The following is a 17,607-nucleotide window of genomic DNA, read 5'->3' on the forward strand; positions in this document are numbered from 1 at the left end:
GTCCATTTCGTACAACATAAAAAAAATGTGGACTTTTCAAATGACATTCATCTGCTTTCATTTTGCATCGTAAATACAATTTATACCTTCTTCTTCTCCTTCTAGTGTATTAGGCTTAAAGCCGGTTTTATCTAATTCTCGTTCTGGTACTTTGAGCATTTGGTTTTACTTAATTTTCAGTAGGCTGCTAACCTTGCCGAAAGAAACCTCCCATCTGGAAGACTACGCATCTAAAATAATATGTGTGGCGAGATACTCTCGGTAGTTATCATTTTCCTTCGGGAGATTGCGAAAAAAAACCAACGGTAAATTTGAACTCTGATCTTTTCGTTCATTTGTTTACTTAGCAACGCATATTTCTCTACGCCACACTCGCCACCAATTTATATCGTCGGTTCCCAAAATATTTTTCTTTATCATGGTTTATGATATCTCTAACTATTTCAATTCTATGAAATAGCTAGAGATTTCGGTTCCAAAAAATACAACAACTATTTAAATTAATTAAATTAGTTTTTATTTTATCGTGAGAGATACGTGGTAATGCTTCAAGAATGGGCATCAGTGTTCTACAATGATCTTTGTTCTATCGGGAAATAAAGCTTCAAAATGATTACGAAGCATCTCATTCATAACTGCGATTATTTCTTTGGCAAATATCTCTTCTACTGTCGGCTTCAATTTCTTTATAATATTTTCTTTATCTTGGTTTACGACATCTTTAACTATTTGATAGAATTGTGCGAGTTCCTTTTGACTCTCGTCAAATTTATAATCAACTGTCTCGAGGTTCAAATTGAAGCTCATTTTCGACGCATAAATCCGTTTTTTCCCATTCCTGATTATTTCCTTGAAGTCCATGCTTTGCTTCACTTCTGTGTTATCTGGAACGAGACACAATATGGAAATTTCAATAATGTAAAATTGGATTCTAAACCTTTTATGTTAAGATAAGTTTTATACATAAAACCATTCTTTTATTTCAACACAATATCAATTTTACATACCTGAAGTGATATTAACTGTACCCTTGTGGGCAAGATGCGTCAGTAATCGTATGTCACAGTCATATGTCGCCTCCATCTCAAAATGTTTGATTAAGATATTAAACTCAAAATGAAGCTTGTCAGGATCTGCGTGAACAGAATTTATAACAAAATCACAAAATCCACGAATTTTTCCATCTTCAAGAAACATCTTAATATTGGGAGTGTCGTAAATAACAAGTTTCTCTATAAGTAATGGTTCTATCGGGGAAACATTTAATTCCGGTATCCCAGTGCAGATCTTATCCTTTATGTTTTTAACATTTTCCAGAATGCATTGTTCGTAGTTCGGCTCTTTACGCCCACACGGACGAATGTAGGACGCTATAAAACAATAAAATTATTGTTTTATATTGATCTTAAGAACTTTTAAATGAAATTTCGCAACAAGAGCCAAATCTGTGAGATATTATTTTCAGTTAAGACAGAAAGTGTTAGGCGTTTAAATTTAAAAAGACGAATAAAGTTTCCATATGACATTGTTATAAAATTTAATATAATTGCTATCGTCACTTTAATTAAATATATAAAAATTAGAATAAAAGATTATTTACCTATTTTTCCAATGCCTTATATTGTCGCTATTTATATACAGTTTATAATGCCAAACGTTCTCGTATTAAAATTTCTGTCATATGGTCAATCCAGTTAACTTGCAATTCATCGAAATTATCACAATATCCATCAATGTAAATTAAAGTGATCTAAATCGAGAAATGATATTAATTTGCATTTCTTAATTGTGTTTCCAGTATTTGGCTCCTGACAGACTTTTAATGGACAACAGGAATCTTACGTAGAGGAAAGTCCCCTATTATGGGATAAGCTGCTAATATGAGATAGCGGAGATTCCGCAAAATTAATAGGCATAATCTGTTGGTTTCACCATGAATTTATCGCCCTCGGAGTGAAATCTTTGTTTAGTGGAAAACTGATTGTTAGATCGTGTAATCGTTGCAAAAAAAGATTTGTAATTGAGTTGGGACGTTGAAAACCTGCTTTCCTGTGTTAGAAACCTATCTCATAATAAAGGACTTCCTTCTATATATTATGTAAATAAAATTGTAACAAATATTTTCATTTACTTACGTAATTTCGTTGCTGATATGTATGGTATCACAAAGAAAAGAGCAAAAAGTCCAACAAACATCTTGTACACGAAAGAATTTTCTTGTAAAATGAACTAATCCTTTTGCACCTTTTAAAACCACACACTAACGATAGTTGTTGTAATGGATGTCCAGCAAGTATAAAAAAGATGAACATGGGTTCGATCTTATATAGGTATGCTGTGGAATCTCTCTATTTTAAAATATCCTCTTAGTCCTAACACATATATAAAATGACACATATATAGAGTAAAAATGTTGTTGTGTATGTCTGTGTTTTATTCGTTTTATTTCGACTGTCATTAAAACGTAATGTTGCGCAAGAGAGGAATTAATATTCGTTTCGCTAATGAATTGTTAAAAATGTAAAAAGAACCGAAACATAGTTATTTAAGCTGATTTTATATCGACTTAATAACCGGTTCTTATATTTGGCCAAGAAATTATAACTCGTTTAAAAGAATTGACCTTTAGGAACAAGTAATGTCCAATAGGTATATGGTACAAAATAAATAAATTTTCGATTATCTGCCGGAATTATAGATTCAGACAGTATGTACATATCGGTTCTTATTTACTTCTTAAACCTAAAATTCTTACTAAATGAGTTTTCGTAAACATACTTTTCAACAGACTTTTCGTAGTTTTTCTAAAGATAATTGAACATACCTGTTTATTCTATCCATAAAAGCATATTACTTAGACAGACCTGATACATTTTTTTGAAAATTTACTTTTGGTTAAATTGACATTGATATGTGTTATTCTTCTTAACTCAATGATAATAAGTGTCAATGGACACAATCTCTTAAAAGCAATAATATACCTAAAATATTAGAAATTGGAACCAAAGCTGATATAGAGTTTAGTAGCTTATTTTCGTGCTGTCTGATAGACAAACTATTGGAATATTCGCATCTCGCGTTCTTTTCACACTTCATGGATGTCATTTCTTTTGTAGTAGCTGGTCGACAGCACCGTCTGTTCTACGCGGGGTGTGGTACCCGCCTTAGTTTTACCCTCCTCCCCCAACCTTCTTCACACACAAGATGTTCTCATCTCAAGCAGAGAAGCGTGCCGCATTATAAATTAAAAAGAACTCGTGTATTATTAGACATGTACTGCGATTGGCTTATACCTTTTTTGTCTCGCTTTGTCTACTCTGAATTCTGCGTCCATAGAATGTTATAAATTTAATATATTTATTCCAATAAGAGTGCGAAGCGGTACACAAACACATAACAATTTTATCTGAGAATAAATTTATTTTATACAAATCTATGCTGTTCCGCGCTAATAATCTATCTATAACAGTTAATCGTTTGTTTTCGTTATGCCACTTAACTAAAACATATCGCCAATGTTTAAAATAATGTCACTTTATTAATAATTTACGACTTATACAAAGTATACTTAAATTATTCTTTAATCAGAACAGATACATTACAGGATGCATATCACATTCTGTAACAACCTCAAAGTTCTAGGTGATTTATGGTGCTACGTCGGGAAACAATTGGTAAAATCGATTACGAGTTACATTGTTACCAATTTCAATGACCAGTTTAGAAACTCTTGCTTCTAGTATCGGCTTAATTATACTCATAATTTCTCTTTCGTTTTCACTTACGGTATTTCTAATAACTTGATGTAGTTGAACCAAGTTCTTTTCACTGTCGTCGAACTCATACGTAAATTTTGTATCTAGAATATCGACATTCGTGCTTGCCTTCGATACATATATTTCAGTTTTACCATTCTTGGTTACTTCTTTAAGCTGTACGCTCATTTTTCCACTTACGTCATCTGTAAAAAAACAAAATAGTCTGTTAATTACAATGAAATGAGAACAAGTTTCTATAATAAAATAAATAGTTCTAAGTTTTATCTTATTTTAATGTAAGATTGACTATTTTACATACCTGTAAAAATGTGAGCTATTCCCTTATTAGCAAGTGACACCAATAAACGTATGTCAATGTCATATACGGTGTCCATATTAAAATGTTTAAGTAAGAAAGTAAGATCGAAGTGAAACTTGTCAGGGCTTATATTAAAAGATAGTACATCAAAATTGCAAAATCCAAATATTTTTGTGTCTTGGAGAAATAATTTAAGATTATTTGTATCGAAAATAACCATTTTGTCAATAATTACTGGCTCTTGGGGAGGAACGTTTAATTCTGGCATCCCTGTACAAATCTTGGCCTTCATAATGTTGATATTGTCCAGGAAGCATTGATTATAGTTGGGATCTTTGCGACCACACACATGAACGTAGGAAGCTATAAAGAAATAAATCATCTAATTGTAAGATCAAATAAGCTGGGATACAATAATTATTTCAAAATTTAAAAAATATTTTCGTAATTGAAATAATAACATTCCTAGCATTTATTTACAATTAATTATTTTATATAATATTTAAAAAGTTATTATTAAGTTGTATACGAATTATATATTTTTAATAATATAACTGTCAAAATTTTTTTTTAGTTACACAAAACTTATAATAGATGAAGTTAAATAGAATCGTTAAATGAAGCAAACATACTAAAAATTTCGTAAATATGTTTCATATAATAACAAGGAAGCAGAAAAAACAAGCATTTTTAACTTATTGCTTCATACCATTAATAATTGAAATATTTAAGATCAATTTAAAGTACATGAGGCCTCACTTAATAAAATGTATCAAAAAATTAATAGGAAATATCTAAATTTGATTACGCAAAGATTACTGAGATATCATTATGAATTCTGATTCAAGTGTCATTATCAGATATACTTTGTTATGTAGGTATCATCGAGCATATGAGTATTTAAAATATTTCACGGATTTAATAATAATTTTTCCTATCATTAATAAAATATAATAATTAAATAAAATTTTTGTGCATAGTTTCTGCTAATTTTTTGTTCACTTATTGTGAAGCAAGTTACTCTATTGAATGTAATAACAGTCAACCCTGCATATAGCCTTTAAAATTTTTTGGTCAATGCAAAAAATAATTTATAATTTTATATTAAGAAAATATTTTCAGTATATGAATCTCTAGTAAACAGTATTATAGTAATAACGAAATTTTAATCAATTATACGTCGGTAAAAAGAGTTTGCATTACCAAAATCTGAATTATATATTTACATATGTACAGACACTGATTGTTTTATTTATTTTCACAATTCAGCTAATATTGACTTTTATTCCTTAACTTATTTTATTCTAGCATTATTTATAAATGTAGTACAAAGAAATATACATATAGTACATCAATATATTGTAAATTAAAATCGTATTTAAACCTTTTATCTCTTCTTATATAATTTTATCCCGGCTAATAAAAGAATTATAAGACTATGTGAAATTTCCTTTTGAATTTATAGTTCCACATTTTAAGCAGAAGATGCGAAATGTTTTATAACGAAACATTTGCGTAAAAAAAATGCAATGTAGCTGGTTTCCATTTATGTGTGTTGCAATTAATTTACGAAGAGAATTATTTACGTAGCTATTACTTAACTTTTGCCAAATTATTAAACTATAAGCTAATTATTGCAATGAGATCTGCTCATATTACAAAGTGACAGTATTAAAATGCGTGCGTGCGGTCGTGCGTGCGTGCGTGCGTGCGTGCGTGCGTGCGCGTGTGTGTATATTCCTTTACGAGCATATGTATATAAATTAATGTAATATAATTAATTATTTCTTACTCTATAAATTATGTATTATATTCGTCCTCAGTCATACTTGAATGCTGTCAAAGGTATATGTTTGATCAAACAAATTAAAAAACGATAAATATAGATTAAATATAAAATTCTCTTTTGCAAAATAAAAGACAAATTTTTATTCACAATTTTATTTTGGTAGGAAAACATAAATTATACCTTCGTATAATTAAATTTGGCAAACATCGCATTGTTCTATAAAAAAAATTAATTATATCAAAAGTATTTCATTGTTAATGTCAAAACAGAAACAAGAGGAAGCTTAACAATCTATTTTGTTGTTAAAGAAGAATTTTAATAATTTAAAAATAATTTTAATAGCTTTAATTAAAATTTAAATTTGCTTTTTAATTTAATGTTACTTACGGACAATAAAAAAACATCAGTATTATTCAATGTAAGTATCATGCAGTGACGTTGAGTAAATTTTTTTGCCTTTTTCTTAAGAATTTAAAATTACAGTGTAGTAGGACTTACGTAAAAGAACTAGAATTACTAACTTATTTTTTTATATCTTCAACGTGTCATCACATGTATGAGTGTCTGTCTCATCGTCAAATAACATTGTAGCAAACTAGGTTTGCGTTCAAAATATTCAGAGAATATTTTTCGTACGATTTGTCGGACGGTTTCACCTGTATAATATATGAAGACAAATTATATGAATAATATAAAATATTGTGGATTTATGTTCACGAGTAAGTTAAAAAAGTAATAATATTGGACTAAACAATTATAAGTACGTTGCAACTACTGTTTGTTCTTTTTTTATATTAAGATCATACAGCAAAGAAGTACTATGTAAGAGAAGTATTATTGTGTTGATAACTGAAAATTTAATTAACTTAACTGAGATTTTCATGCATAACACATAACATAGCCTACCTTCGAGTCATGCAAAGCAAATAAAGTTCACATCAAAATTAATTCACTAGCATAATTTTCCTTGCGCTAGGATCCCCCATCCAGAAGCATCGATATCGAATTACATTATGTTAATTAACTATGTTATGTTATTCATATTAAATAATTTATACTTAAAATACATTAAATGTATAAGAAAAATTCCAATTGCATTGTCCCTAAGACTTGTGGATGAACAAATAGAAAGGTTTTAACAGATAGATTTCTCTTATATGTATAATTAATTTCTAAGTACATGACATATTTATGAGAATAATACAAAGTAATCAAGGATGTAAGAACCAAGGCGGGATGTTAAGCCAATGGCACACGATACTATTTTTCCTACTGGATTGCTTACGAGAGCCAATCAGAATGGCTCTCGTAAGGAATCCAGTAGGAAAAATAGTATCGTGTGCCGTTGACTTTAGTGTCTAAAGGATTTTAATTTTTAAATTTAGTGCGAAACATTTACCTCAGCCAGGATTTGAATCTGGACCTCCCTCACTCTAATTTAAGCGCGCGTCTCACCCATTCGATCACCAAGACATGTGGCAATGTTTATCGCAATAAACAGTCTATTTAAAGATGTTTTACGAAAGTCACATATCGTAACTAATTTCGACAATAAGGAATATTCACTCTCTAAATCTGAATCAGTGGATAGTCGCTGATTGGCAGTGACTATATTCACTGATTTATCAGCCCTAAGTATGCCACTGATAATCAGCTAAATTCAACTGGTAAATCAGTGAACTGATCGGATGCTGAATGAATCAGCGAAGATATGCTGATTTAATCAGTTAAAAGTTTACTTATTGATTAGTGAATGTACACACAATGTCCTGGCACAAAGCAACGTAGAAGGTTACGTCACCTTCTTCTCCGAGAAAAATTTTACTTGAGAGATGGATCCGAACCAATCAGAAATTCTCTAAAAAGTTTCGGAATGGCCATCGAATAAAATTTTCCTCAGAGAAGAATGTTTCGGAACGTAACCCTAAACTACAATATAACCTAATGTACTATATGGTATAAGAACTGGCGTACGGTCGGCTCACATGCCAGTTCTCATACCATACATCGATTTTTTCTTTCAATAACGCAAAAATTTTTACTTAGTAATGTGTGTATACTTATTAATGACTTACCCCAATAAAAGATTCTCTGGAGATAAACTATAAACTCACGCACGAACTTGCTCAGAGGCCACTAAATAAATGCAGAACGATATAACCACTGACGAATCAGTGAACTTCGCCGTTCTCGCTGATTGCACAGCGCGTTCGGCCATGTTTCACTGTTTCATCAGCGATGTAAGACGTTACTAATTCAATCAGTGACTTTTCCCCTGATTCAGATTTAGAGAGGCATATTTAGAACGTCGTCGTAAAGTAAAAGATATTAAACTTAGCGAATCTACACTGCGCAACAAAATTAACGCAACAAAAATGTGTACTAAAATTTCACTCAACTTCAAATAATCGTAACTTGGCGTCTGCAAAACTTTTCATAGTTTGACGCGCTTCACGGGGTGCGATGAATTTTTTTCGTAAGTTCTATAAGAACCATTGTAAAATATGAACTTTCCCCTACAAATTAAAAAAAATTGAAGTCTGTACGATTTCTTTCGCGGAATTATGATGTATCAAAGTTATATCCTTATGTTGTACCAAAGTTACGGATTTTATAATGTATTAAAGTTACCTATGCATTTAGTCTATTTATGCCATTAATTATGCAAATAATGCAAATAAATTAAAGAGCATTTTCATTTAAACACACATGAGTGAGTGAGAGAGAGGGGGAGAAGCACTTGAATATATACGTGTGCGCGCGCAATAAACAATAATTGGTAACACCATGAATTTATTGCACTCGGAGTGAAATTTCTGTTTAGTGGAAAATTGATTGTTAGATCGTGTAATCGTTGCAAAAAAGATTTGTGATTGAGTTTGAACGTTGAAAACCTGCTATCCCGTATTAGAATCCTATCTCATAATAGAGGACTCTCTTCTGTATATTATCCAAATGAAATTGTAACAAATATTTTCATTTACTTACGTAATTTCGTTGGTGATACGTATGGTATCACAACGAAAACAGCAAAAAGTCCAACAAACATCTTGTACACGAAAGAATTTTCTTGTAAAATGAACTAATCCTTTTGCACCTTTTAAAACCACACACTAACGATAGTTGTTGTAATGGATGTCCAGCAAGTATAAAAAAGATGAACATGGGTTCGATCTTATATAGGTATGCTGTGGAATCTCTCTATTTTAAAATATCCTCTTAGTCCTAACACATATATAAAATGACACATATATAGAATAAAAATGTCATTGCATGTCTGTGTTTTATTCGTTTTATTTCGAATGTCATCAGAACGTAATGTTGCGCAAAAAAATAATTAACGGCCGTTTCACTAATTCTATAAAAAAACCCGAAAAGTAATGATTCGAGCAAATCCTACATCGACTTAATAACCGGTTCTTATATTTGGCCAAGAAATTATAACTCGTTTAAAAGAATTGACCTTTAGGAACAAATAATGTCCAATAGGTATATGGTACAAAATAAATAAATTTTCGATTATCTGCCGGAATTATAGATTCAGATAGTATGTACATATCGGTTCTTATTTACTTCTTAAATCTAAAATTCTTACTAAATGAGTTTTCGTAAACATACTTTTCAACAGACTTTTCGTAGTTTTTCTAAAGATAATTGAACATACCTGTTTATTCTATCCATAAAAGCACATTACTTAGACAAACCTGATACATTTTTATGAAAATTGGCTTTTGATTATAAATTGACATTGATATGTGTTATTCTTCTTAACTCAATGATAATAAATGTCAATGGACACAATCTCTTAAATCTAAAATTCTTACTAAATGATTTTTCGTAAAACATACTTTTCAATAGACTTTTCCCCTCAATTCTTACTTTTATATCAATGCACATGCGGAAACTGAAAATGTCATCTTTATTAATTATACTCCTTTTCTTGTCTTTTATTTGCTCCTACATGGTCGCATGATCCTACAGTAAATTTAAAGTGGGAGAGCATGTCAAAGGGGAACCAATTTTTATTTTGTGGAACAAGTTTAAAACTACGCAGAATTCAGTATAAATTTATACTGGCTAGGCCGGTTTTTAAAAATACATTATATTATACATTATATAAATATATTTGTTTACCATCAATTTCTTGACGTTTTCCTCCAGTAATATTTCATTCGTTCTAAGAGTTTGCGACTAACATTCCAAAAGTATTTAAATAATGTCTATTATTATATTAAATAAATTTTACGAGTAATAAATGAAAAATTAAAATCAAAATTTGTACTCGAGAAAGTGTGGTTTCAAATATTGTATATTATATATTTGTTTAATATGTAAGGATGCGAAATGAGATTAAATGAAATTTAATTCTTTCAGTCACAATACATAAATAACAGAGATATAATTTTACAAAAACTTAAGTAAGAAATTATTAATTTCAAGCAATAAAAGTTATGTACATAAATGTATAATAAAATACAATATCGCAATCTTATTAAATTTTCCTAAGTGATTTTATAATTATTATATATCACAAATTACAGTTTAATATATTTATCCCAATAAGCGTAGCGTTCGAAGTGATATAGACACAAATAAGAATTTTAACCGACTATAAACTTATTTCATACAAGTCTAGGCTGTTACGCGCTGGCAATCTATTGATAAAAGTTAAACATTTCTTTTCATTGTCCAACTCAAATAAAATATCGTCAATGGTTAAAATAATGTTATTTTATTAATAATTTGATATATTTATGCATGATATATTTCAATTATTCTTTAGTCAGAACAGATGCATCATATGATGCATATCACATTCTACAGTAATGAACCACAAGGTTCTAGGTGATTTATGGTGTTTTCTCGGGAAACAATTGATCAAATCTATGGTAAGTTATGTTATTAATAACTGAAATAAGCACTTGAGAAGTCTTCTCTTCTGCTATCGGCTTAATTTTAGCCAGAATTTCCTTCTCGTTTTCACTCACGATATTTCTAATAGCTTGATGTAGTGGAATCAAGTTCTTCTCATTGTCGTCGAACTCGTACGTAAATTTTTTATCTAGAATATCGAAATTCGTGCTTATCTTCGATGCATATATTTCTGTTTTACCATTCTTGGTTACATTTTTTAATTCTACGTCTAGTTTTCCTTCTACGTCATCTGTAAAAAAAACAGCATAGTTTGATAATTTCAATGAAATACGAACAATTTCCTATAATAAAATACACCGTTCTAAATTTTAATCTTAGTTTAATGTAAGATTTACTATTTTATATACCTGCAAAAATGTGAACTAATCCCTTATTAGCGAATGTCACCAACAAACGTATATCAATGTCATATAAGGTCTCCAGTTTAAGATGTTTAAGTAAGAAATCAACATTGAGGCGATACTTGTCAACGTTCACTTTAAAAGATTGTACAATGAAATCGCAATATCCAAATATTTTTGTGTCTTGGAGAAATAATTTAAGATTATTCGTATCGAAAATAACTATTTTGTCAACAATTATTGGCTCTGTCGGAGGAACGTTCAATTCTGGCATCCCTGTACAAACCATTGCCTTCATATTGTTGATATTGTCCAGGATGCATTGATCATAGTTCGGATCTTTGTAACCACACACATGAACGTAGGAGGCTATAAAGAAATAAATCATCTAAGATAAAATAAGCTGGAATACAATAATTATTTCTAAATTAAAAAAATATTTTCGTAAGTAAAATAATAACAAGTAACTTTCAAGTAAGACCCCTATCTAAAACTAAACAATATATGGTAACAAGCCAATGTGGGTCACAAGGCAAGATGTAGGTCGCCCAACTTGCAAATCTTAAATCTTTCTGAAAATCATGAATCTATATACCGTTTCTTTCCACATTAGTACTACGCGCCGATTTCTTTTCCGGACATAACGCAGTTTATCATATACGTGGAAATATTGTCGTCAGCAGATTCACGTATTCGATTCGATGATTATTTTTCAAATGCAATTCGCATTTTTCTGATGCTATATTTAGCATTCAATCCCCTCCCTTCCCCCATTTTTCCCCGTCCTGTAAATTAATTTTATTGCGCAAAATATTACCCCAACCAGGATTCGAACCTGGGACCTCCCTCAATCCGTAACGGGCGTCTTACCTGCTCGACCACTGGAAAGTTACTTGTTCTTTAAACGCTTGCCTGCAAACTAGCGTTCCTTCTAAAGTATACCGTTTATTGCGAAAAATATTATCACAGCCCCAGTGGTCGAGCAGGTAAGACGCCCGTCACGGATTGAGGGAGGTCCCAGGTTCGAATCGTGGTTGGGGTAATATTTTTCGCAATAAAATTAATTTACAGGACGGGGAAAAATGGGGGGAGGGAGGGGACTGAATGCTAAATATAGCATCAGAAAAATGCGAATTGCATTTGAAAAATAATCATCGAATCGAATACGTGAATCTGCTGACGACAATATTTCCACGTATATGATAAACTGCGTTATATCCGGAAAAGAAATCGGCGCGTAGTACTAATGTGGAAAAAAACGGTATATAGATTCATGATTTTCAGAAAGATTTAAAATTTGCAAGTTGGGCTACCTACATTTTGCCTTGTGACCCACATTGGCTTGTTACCATATATTGTTTAAAATAATATACGTTCCTTGCATTTGTTTACAATAAATTATTTTAATCTTTAAAAAGTTATTATTAAGTTGCATACGCATTATACATTTTTAATAATAGAACTGTTAAAATTTTGTCATTGAGTTACATAAAACTTATAATAGATGAAGCTAACTAGAATCGTTAAATTAAGTAGACATACTAAAAATTTCGTAAATATGTTTCATATAATAACAAGGAAGCAGAAAAAACAAGCATTTTTAACTTATTGCTTCATACCATTAATAATTGCAATATTTAAGAAGATCTCAGATAGACGTGGCCTCACTCAACAAAATGTATCAAAAAATAATAGAAAATATCTCAATTTGATTACGTAAAGATTACTGAGATATTATTATGAAATCTGATTCACGTCTCATTATCATAGATTCACGTCTCATTATCACAGATATACCTACTTTGTGATATAGGTATAATTGAGTATATGAATATTTCATCATTTCAAGGATTTAATTATTCCGATCATTAATAAAACAGTTAAACAGAGTCGCGTTGTGCGCAGTTTCTACTAATTTTTTTGTTCACTTATTATGAAACAAGTTGTTATATTAAATGTAATAACAATCAATCCTGCATATGATAGCTATTATACAGAACATTATGTAATACCCGCCTCACCTCTTATTTACCGATAGAGCGGATTAGACTGATTGTGAGTTGAAAAGCCCTCTACTATTTAACTATTTTCGCAATAGTTAATGATTTATTAATTGTTAAAAATCGCTGTCTTATCCCGGCCTACCGCTTAGTTCGAGCTCGCGACGAGATGCGGCCGTTCCGTGATCGGCGATGACACACGGCAACTGCTACGTGTAATAAAAAACTTCCCGCGCACCTAGCAACGCCGATCTCGGGACGGCCGCATCTCGCCGCGCGTTTGAATTGGACGGTAGATCAGGCTAAGACAACGATTTTTAATACTTAATAACTCGTCAACTATTGCGAAAATTGCAAAATGGTACAGAACTTTTCAACTCAGTCCAGCCCGCTTTATCTGTAAATATGAGGCGAGACGGGTATTACATAACACCCTCTATAAGCACAGACTTTAAACTTTTTTATCGATATAATAAGTAAATTATAATTTCATATAAAAAATATTTTCAGTATATGAATTTCTAGTAGAGATATGTAGTCTAGTCGCTTTATACTATGTCTAGTCTAGTAGAGATAAAATTTCGAGATTAGTATAATAATCTCGAAATTTTAGTCAATTAAAGTTACATTGCTAAACAAAGTTCACACTCCCAAAATCGATATTATATATTTACATATACAGATACCGATTGTTCTATTCATTTTTCACAGTTTAACTAATATTGACTTCTATTGCCTAACTGATTTTGTTCTAGCATTATTCATAAATGAAGTGTAAATAAATATAGCATACACCAATATATTGTAAATTTAAATAGAATGTAATCTCTTTTTATCTTATACATTATCTTATACATACAAACAATAAATTTTAATCTCTTTTAATCTTATACATTTCGGCAGCTTATAAAAAGAATTACAAGCCTTCGAAATGTTCTTTCGCACTTACACGTAGATTCCGCATTCTAGGCGGAAGTGCAAAATGTATAATAACGGAACATTTACGTCAGAAAAATATAAACAATCAAGCTTGGTTTTATTTATGTGTGTTGCAATTAATTAATGAATTATTTACGTACAGTTATTTATTTTATAACATTTGTCAAATTGTAAACTATCTAATTATCGCGATAAAAGCTGCTCACAGTATAAAGCGACATAAACTTAAAACAGGTGTATTTCTTGCATCTTTTGATAGAAAATTAATATAACGTACATACATCTAACTAAAATATACAATATGTGGCTTATATTTGTTGACTCACGTAAATCATCTGCAGCGTATGCTGTCACAAACAGAAAAGTAAAGACTGCAATAAACATGTTTTACAAGATTTTTCTACAAAGTAGCAAACGTAAGCACTCTAAAACGATCTTAACGAATGTAAGACCAAAAGTAACACAAACTGATTGAGCTTCTATATATTGCAGAATCCCTCCTTTTAAAACATCCCCTCATTCCAATTTTTATGACACATGCGTCGAAGCAAAATAATGTTATACACTACAATTCAGTACAGTATTTTTATTCTGCGCATGATCACATAGACTAACAGTTTCAAGTGGGGGAACAGCGCAAGAAAAGAATTAATTAAGTATAATCAATAAACCGTCGAGGGTAAAGGGGAATGAAAGAAGTTTATAATTGATTCATGTATTTTTTAGGATTTGTGTGTATGTGCGTGCACGTGTGCGTGTGCGTGTGTGTTTTGTGGGCGTGGCATGAGCGTGCGCGCTCGCGCGCGCGCATATTCCTTTACTGGCACATGTATATGAATTAATGTAATATAATTAATTACAAAGGTATGTTTGATAAAAAAAATTCATTAACAATAAATAAAGATTAAAAATAAAAATCTGTTTTGCAGAATGAAAAACAAATTTTTATTCACAATTTTATTTTGGTAGAAAAATATAAATTATACCTTCGTATAATTAAATTTGGCAAACATCGCACTGTTCTATAAAAAAAATTAATTATATCAAAAGTATTTCATTGTTTATGTCAAAATAGAAACAAGAGGAAGCTTAACAATCTATTTTTTCGTTAAACAAGAATTTTAATAATTTAAAAATAATTTTAATAGCTTTAATTTAAATTTAAATTTGCTTTTTAACTTAATATTACTTACGGACAATAAAAAAAAACATCAATATTATTCAATGTAAGTATCATGCAATGACGTTGAATACATTTTTTGTCTTTTTCTTAAGAATTTAAAATTACAGTGTAGTAGAACTTACGTAAGAGAACAAGAAGTGCTAACTTATTTTTTGTGCATCTTCAATGTGTTATCACATGTATCTGTCTGTCTCAGCGTCAAATCACATTGTAACAAACAAGAATGGCGTTAAAAATATTCGGAAAAAATTTCTTATACTATTTCTCGGACTGTTTCACCTGTATATATGAAAATTTTCAATAATATTGAAGTTTGATCTACAATTATACATATGAAGGCAAATTACATGAACAATATAAAATACTGTAGATTTATGTTCACAAGTAAGTTGAAAAAAATATTGGACCGAACGCTTATAAGTACGTTGCAACTACTGTTTGTTCTTTTTTTTTATTAAGATCATACAGCTAAGAAGTACTATGTAAGAGAAGTATTATTGTGTTGATAACTGAAAATTTAATTAACTTAGCTGAGATTTTCATGCATAATATAGCCTACCTTCGAGAGTTGTGAAGCAAATAAAGTTTACATCAAAATTAATTCACCAGCATAATTTTGATTGCGCTGCGATACCATCTACAAGCAGCGATATCGAATTACATTATATTAATTAACTATATTATATGATTTATATTAAATAATTTATACTTAAAATATTGTAAATGTATAAGAAAAATTCCAAATGCATTGTCACTAAGACTTGTGGATGAACAAACAGAAAAATTAACAGATAGATTTCTGTTATATAATTGATTTCTAATTACGTAACATGTTGAGGAGGATTGCGTAATGTTATACATATATGCGAAGAGACAATATTTACTATAAGTCATCCCCCACCAAATGACTTTTGGTTGACCTTGATGTTGATCTTGACCTCTAAGGAGGTCAAGCCCACTGACATATTCCGTCGTTCATTTTTCTTTCGAAAGTTATTAAAAAAAAGAAGTTACAAAAATGTGACGTAGTTTTCCACTATTGTGTGGAAAGTTGACATAATCCATGCAGAACTGTAATAATGATGAAAGTAGTTTTGCCTTGAAACAGGGGGCGATGCGAGATGAACTTCGTTTTGTATGAACAACTAAGTTTGTAAGCAAAACAATGTTTACACAGATTTTCATGAACATATTCTTACATTGACAGAAACAGTACGAAGTGAGTTCGACTCCCGCTCTCCGCGGCTTTCGAGTGGAAACTACAATACTTCCATCGTTGTACGGTTCCTGCAAGTGAGGTCCACCCACCCTACCGGCGGGGTGGGTGCGGGTAGGGGGCTGAGGGTCCCCTTGCATCCCACCACCCGCGCTTGTGCGTGTGTCCTTTTTAAACGTACATAGTATTGTAAACTACATACATAGCATTTATAAAACTTCTTTTTTTAATAAATCTTCAACGAACAATGAGCAAGGGGAAATATCAATGGACTTGACCTCCTTAGAGGTCAAGGGCAACATCAAGGTTAACCAGAAGTCATTTGGGGGGGGAGGGGGTGAAATATCGTAAATATTTACCCAGAAATTCATAGATATTTTGCATTCGTAAAATCGAACAGAGATCTTTTCGAGCAAAGTGTATCTTTAATGTCATAGAATTTTGTTTGTTCGGTTTATACACTTTTCATTATACTATATTTAGAGGGCTAAGTACATAAGGGCTGCGTTCGGGGAGATGCTATTTAGCGCTATGAGCGTGCTCTGTCCTTGTTCAACTTTTGCAAGTAACAAGGACAGAGCACGCTCATAGCGCTAAATAGCGTCTCCCCGAACGCAGCCATAATAGAATTAATACACACACATTAAGTCACATGTGTAACATTAAAAATGTATTTAAATTCAATAAGATAAATTTATTTTGGGAGCTAAAATGTTTTTCTCTTTTAGAATAAAAACATTCAAGCCGAAAATTCTAATACAAAAATGTCAAGGCTATAATAGCTTTTAAATAAAGTTAAGAATATCAATGTAAAATATACAATATCGTAATCTTATTAAATATTCCTTCATAATTTTGTCATAATTGTGTGTTATAAATTTAATATATTTATTTCAATGAGCGTGCGAAGCGAGACACAGACACGTAACATTTTTATCTGAGAATAAATTTATTTCATACAAATAGTAGGTTGTCAAATATCTCCCTTCCGCCTTTTTGTCTTTTGAATTTCGCGGCTATGTACAAAGCGCTACAGAGCTCGTATCTGGCAATACTATACATAATTTGAAAGGTCTTGACATAACCTACAAAACGACGCTATGCATGATTAGTTTGGATATTGCGTT

General features: G+C 30.9%; 3 protein-coding genes across 3 annotated transcripts in view; all 3 read right to left on the reverse strand.

Annotated features, from left to right (window-relative positions):
* Positions 1–494: 494 nt before the first annotated feature.
* On the reverse strand, positions 495–3,427 carry LOC105568604. Its single transcript, XM_012024410.1, has 3 exons — positions 2,136–3,427; positions 1,008–1,370; positions 495–884 (listed from the first exon to the last, which is right to left on the reverse strand). The coding sequence occupies exons 1-3, from the start codon at positions 2,194–2,196 to the stop codon at positions 562–564; spliced, it is 747 nt and encodes a 248-aa protein (XP_011879800.1). The 5' UTR covers positions 2,197–3,427; the 3' UTR covers positions 495–561.
* Positions 3,428–3,563: 136 nt separating this feature from the next.
* LOC105568606 overlaps positions 3,564–17,607 on the reverse strand; it is an 18,665-nt gene continuing 4,621 nt past the window's right edge. Inside the window, exons 2-3 of the mRNA XM_012024411.1 lie at positions 4,078–4,440; positions 3,564–3,961 (exon numbers count right to left, since the gene is read on the reverse strand). Coding sequence (XP_011879801.1) covers positions 3,648–3,961; positions 4,078–4,440 — 677 coding nt within the window. The 3' untranslated portion in view covers positions 3,564–3,647. The remainder of the gene's footprint in view (positions 3,962–4,077; positions 4,441–17,607) is intronic.
* On the reverse strand, positions 10,585–14,622 carry LOC105568607. Its single transcript, XM_012024413.1, has 3 exons — positions 14,408–14,622; positions 11,149–11,511; positions 10,585–11,030 (listed from the first exon to the last, which is right to left on the reverse strand). Exons 1-3 carry the CDS (start codon positions 14,463–14,465, stop codon positions 10,717–10,719), a joined length of 735 nt encoding a protein of 244 aa, XP_011879803.1. The 5' UTR covers positions 14,466–14,622; the 3' UTR covers positions 10,585–10,716.

This window comes from Vollenhovia emeryi, unplaced genomic scaffold, assembly GCF_000949405.1.
Source record: "Vollenhovia emeryi isolate VEMERY1.0 unplaced genomic scaffold, V.emery_V1.0 DF939128.1, whole genome shotgun sequence".
NCBI lineage: Eukaryota > Metazoa > Arthropoda > Insecta > Hymenoptera > Formicidae > Vollenhovia > Vollenhovia emeryi.